The 4,717-nt window shown below is 45.6% G+C and overlaps 1 protein-coding gene across 1 annotated transcript; it reads left to right on the top strand.

Annotated features, from left to right (window-relative positions):
• Positions 1 to 548: 548 nt before the first annotated feature.
• On the top strand, positions 549 to 3,221 carry six2a (SIX homeobox 2a). Its single transcript, XM_041947681.1, has 2 exons — positions 549 to 1,386; positions 2,885 to 3,221. The coding sequence occupies exons 1-2, from the start codon at positions 827 to 829 to the stop codon at positions 3,189 to 3,191; spliced, it is 867 nt and encodes a 288-aa protein (XP_041803615.1). The 5' UTR covers positions 549 to 826; the 3' UTR covers positions 3,192 to 3,221.
• Positions 3,222 to 4,717: the final 1,496 nt, after the last annotated feature.

Genomic DNA, 4,717 nt, shown 5'->3' with positions numbered 1-4,717 from the left:
GCTTTCCTTCACTTGCATGAAATGGTGAAGTGACTAACTTGAAAGTTCCAGGCGTTGTGGAAGTCTTGATTGATTTGTGAGCGCCGCTTGAGGCATGAAGACATACTTGAGCAGGCTCTGTGCGCTCTGGCGCCATCCTTCCCCCAGCTCCGGCACCAGCGCCGCTCTCCTTCTCCACACTCCCCCAGCTCTGCGCTCTTTGGCTGCCAGAGGTGTCTGTCAAAGTGAGGGGAAAGGGAAAAAAATGTTTTAGGAGAAAAATCTGAGCAATATTTCTGTTGGTAGGCGGGCTGGTCGTGAAGAGAACAATCGGGTTGACTTTGCCAGGGAGCCACCTCAAAGCATATCAGGTTACTTTGAGTGACAGCGTAACCATGGCAAATAATTTGACTAAGGCTATTGTCTTATCCTCACCATCCCCGGGTCAGATAACCGACCAATCAGAGTTCATATAATCGCTTGTCTTGCCAGCTTAGAATAATATTATTAAAACGAGCCAGCGAGCCCGGTCTCCGGGAGTAGGTTATGTTGAAACGGCATAGAAAAGGTGGAGGAGGACGGTGGAAGGAGTAGCAACTTTCTCTCTTTCTCACCAACTTTATGGGGATTTGTCGCCCGGGGTTTTGCATGGCTGAATGGACTTGAGTTTATTCCTCAATACGCAGTTGGATATTACCAAACCTTGGGCACTTTTTAAGTTTTAAGCTGCTTTTTTTGGGGACCTGTTGTCGCTTGTGGACTTAATGCGTTTTGATTTAATGTGAGACTGAGTGGAGAGACGTGGAAGTAAGGCACAATATAATCTGTATTGATTTACGTTGTCGCCATGTCCATGCTTCCGACGTTTGGTTTTACGCAGGAACAAGTGGCGTGTGTCTGCGAAGTCCTCCAACAAGGGGGGAACATCGAGCGGCTGGGGCGCTTCCTCTGGTCCCTCCCGGCGTGCGAACACCTTCACAAAAACGAGAGCGTCCTCAAAGCGAAAGCCGTGGTCGCCTTCCACCGGGGGAACTTTCGAGAGCTCTACAAGATCCTGGAGAGCCACCAGTTTTCGCCGCACAACCACCCGAAGCTGCAGCAGCTGTGGCTGAAAGCGCACTACATCGAGGCGGAGAAGCTGAGAGGCCGCCCGCTCGGCGCCGTGGGGAAGTACCGCGTCCGGAGAAAGTTCCCCCTGCCCCGCTCCATTTGGGACGGAGAGGAGACAAGCTACTGCTTTAAGGAGAAGAGCAGGAGCGTACTCCGGGAGTGGTACACCCACAATCCTTACCCATCCCCGCGGGAGAAAAGAGAGCTGGCCGAGGCCACGGGACTCACCACCACGCAGGTCAGCAACTGGTTCAAAAACCGACGGCAGCGAGACCGAGCAGCGGAGGCAAAGGAAAGGTAGGAGGAAAGATAAAGCGATCAAAGCGTGTCTCACAGTGGGTGAACCGTGTAGGGTTTTTATGAATGTGCACATCAAGCAAAAACAGACACAGTGTATTTTAACAAACAGCCAGTGTTTCTTCGGCGCGTCTATGCAACATGATTCGCTGACCTACATCTGGCAATTTATTGCATTTACAAATATTAATATATTTTCGGTCCTCAACAAATCTCCAGTTCTGTCCACACATCTGCGCGCATTGTTGGGAAATTATATCAGAAGCACGCACGTTTTTGTGCTTTTGGGTTCAGTAAACTGACGTCCCGCACTGTTGTTTGCGTGTTTGTGATAATTGTGCAGGCCGTGCGTAAAAGTTGAAAGGCACAAAATTAAAGGCTCGTTGTCAGATAAATTACACGGTTATAAAAGTTGCATATACCCCCACTTTTATGTTTTAATCACACTTATTACTACAACATGAAATGTGACTTTTGCATTAGGATCAGAGACATAAACAACTACTTTTTAAACCCTCCAGATACTGAAGCGAGCGCCGAGCAGCCATGGAAGAAAACATCTCAGAACACGTCTAAAAGTTGTTTTGCGGTGTAATTGATGTGGCGCGCTGTGTAGCCTTCATATCAGCCCGGCTGACATTTCATTAGGAGTAGTTTGTACTTTTCAAACTTTGGAAGTTACACAGACAGGGGCTCTGGAGACGTGTTTTAGTCAGGTGTTCGCTGGGTTGGTGTCTTCTTTCACCCTCTGGCCACTAATTCGGGCTGAAAGCTGCACGTAAATCATGTCTTCCCGCTGAGAAAAGCCTCACTCACACACTGCAAACATACGAACTATGCCATACGCAACAGGCACACGTTTAGCCACAATTAGACCTGTCATTTATTCAGACGTGGCGAAGGCCGGGAGCTTGTCCTCTCTGAGAGGCGTCTGAAGCCACAGGTCACTCTGGATAAATCCACTTGCCATCAGCGCAGATACTTCACGCAGGTTAAGCGATGAAATAGATTTATTGTCTTCAGTCGCTGTTCAGCACTGCAGCCGTTTAACTCTCCTCGAAGCCTATAATTGAGACTTGCTTATTGTTTGCATCGTGCCACACGTGCGCTTCAATTCATTTCTGATTGGTGTATCACTAAATCGTTAGACTCAACATTTTATCATTTATGTATGTTAATTGTGGTTATTGTGGCTTTTCTAAATATGGCGTCGCCTAATTAATATCCCAGTGCACACAGTTGCATGAACACTATTTTGTGTGTGTGTGTGTGTGCGCGCGCGCGCGCATGTGCGTGTGTGTGTATCTACTGTATGTCTGCCTAAACCTACTCTTTACGAATCTTTAATGACCGTATTTGGCCTTCTGGTTTGTATTCTGAGTAAATCCGACTGTAGCCGGTCTTCAACATGTGACCCTGATCATTTCTTCCACATTCTTCCTCATTCCTGTGTCAGTCTTTCTGTCTGTGCCACGCTCATTTTGTTTTCTGTTCGCAGAGAAAACAACGAGAACAGCAACAGTCACAACCCATTGACTTCTTCCATGAATGGAAATAAATCTCTATTGGGGAGCTCGGACGACGATAAAACACCCTCGGGGACACCGGATCACACGTCTCCGAGCCCGGCCCTGCTCCTCGGCCCCAACGCCGGTTTACAGTCCCTGCACGGCCTCGCGCCCCCGCCGGGACCCAGCGCCATCCCGGTGCCGAGCGGCGCAGACTCGGTGCACCATCACCACTCATTGCACCATGACACCATACTGAACCCTATGTCTTCTAATCTAGTGGACCTTGGCTCTTAAAAAAGCGGCACAAAAGGGGGACAGAGAGCAACGTTTTTTTTTTTTTTGTTTGTTTTTTTTCTTTTTTGGAAAAGTAATTTACAAGGTGGCGTGAAGCTTGAAGCACTTGCGGCGAGGTGCAAAGCAGACAGACTGGATCACTGCGAACAGCCACCGTAACAAATCATTTAGTCTCATATTCAGCCTTTAAAAGTCCTTTTTAAACAGGTGGGAAGAAAATCTGCCGGTGGGCGCAAAACCCCCAAATTAATCCACAAATTAAACTTCAACTTGTTTCCGGGATTTTCAAGAAACAAGTGTCAGAGCACTTAAGAAATGTTCGAAACATGCAGTACTGAAAGCAGCTGCCAGTTTCTCACCCTGTTGGCATATTTTCTCTTAAATTCGCTGAAGGAAAACTTGATCCAAAGATTGTACGACTTGCTAAGGCGGATCATTTTGGCAGAAAAAAAGGTGAGGCGGATATAGGTCGTTTTAGGTAAAAATAAATAAAGATATAAAAAAAAATAAGAAAAAAGAAAGAAAGAAAAATAAAAAAAGTATTTTACCGGAATGTAATAACGTAACATGTTATATTGTTGAAAACAATAACAATAAAATGTCTTAATTCTTGTTACTATTACCATTGTTGTTTTAGGGGTTTAGATATATCAGCAGACTCTATAGGCACAGAGCTAAAGGTAGGACACCCCATCGCCTATTTGTTTACACACGGTTTTCCAACAGAGCCATAAGCAGTTTTTTTTTCAGGGGGTCTGGGGAGGGGGGGTGATGGGGGATGATATTCTCAAGTGTCTTATAAGAGCCGTGACGAGATGAAATATCTTAATCTCTTGATATTATTATTATTATTTGCCTTTTCATTTGGAAAGAGACTGCATGTAAACTTTGCGATAAATGATGAAACATAAAAACGATTCACTTATAGTTTCATATACCCTTTACAATAAAAGAGAAAGAAATACATGGATCAAAGTCGAGGATTTCTTTGATTCTGAATGATTCTTGACTTTTTTTTTCCTTTTTCCTTTTCAGAAAACCAGCTTGTTTGTATAGTTTTCTATTTTTAAACCCTTCAAGCTTGTTGACATTCAGAAAACATTTAAACGAAGCAAATATTCCCACACTAGAGCAGCTGCGGGGAAATATCCGATCTGTGTGCTGTTTGCTGGATAATGTGTGCGCATTTTCACTTTTTAACAGAGCGTTTTTAATGTTTAGATCTAATCCTATTGCCAATTCTGTACCCAAATGGCCAGTGGGCTGTGTTAGAGCTGCTTTGTACCCAAGCTTCACCATTTCCTCTGGCCTTTTGAATGTGCGCTGAGCCACCGGTTCCTTAATAACGCCGGGGAAATGTATGATCAGATAGCGCTGCCTAAAATCAAGAGCCCTCAGGCTTTGACGCATGTGCCTGCTCCAAGAAAGGAGATATTGTCCTGCATGTGTGGGCAGTTTGAGGGCGCGCATGGGTCGATATCCCGGGATTATCTACCATCTAGTCAGAAATGCTGCCTGTCTCTCCG

This window comes from Chelmon rostratus, chromosome 11 (assembly GCF_017976325.1).
Source record: "Chelmon rostratus isolate fCheRos1 chromosome 11, fCheRos1.pri, whole genome shotgun sequence".
In the NCBI taxonomy this organism is placed as follows: Eukaryota; Metazoa; Chordata; class Actinopteri; order Chaetodontiformes; family Chaetodontidae; genus Chelmon; species Chelmon rostratus.
The sequence above is the reverse complement of the archived record's forward strand: the minus strand, read 5'-3'. Positions and strand labels throughout refer to the sequence as shown.

Bases quoted from the DNA above. Each gene is read 5' to 3' on its own strand.
- six2a (XM_041947681.1), top strand. From the start codon at position 827: ATGTCCATGCTTCCGACGTTTGGTTTTACGCAGGAACAAGTGGCGTGT. The intron at 1,387-2,884 runs GTAGGAGGAAAG...TTCTGTTCGCAG, and splicing joins GCAGCGGAGGCAAAGGAAAG to AGAAAACAACGAGAACAGCA.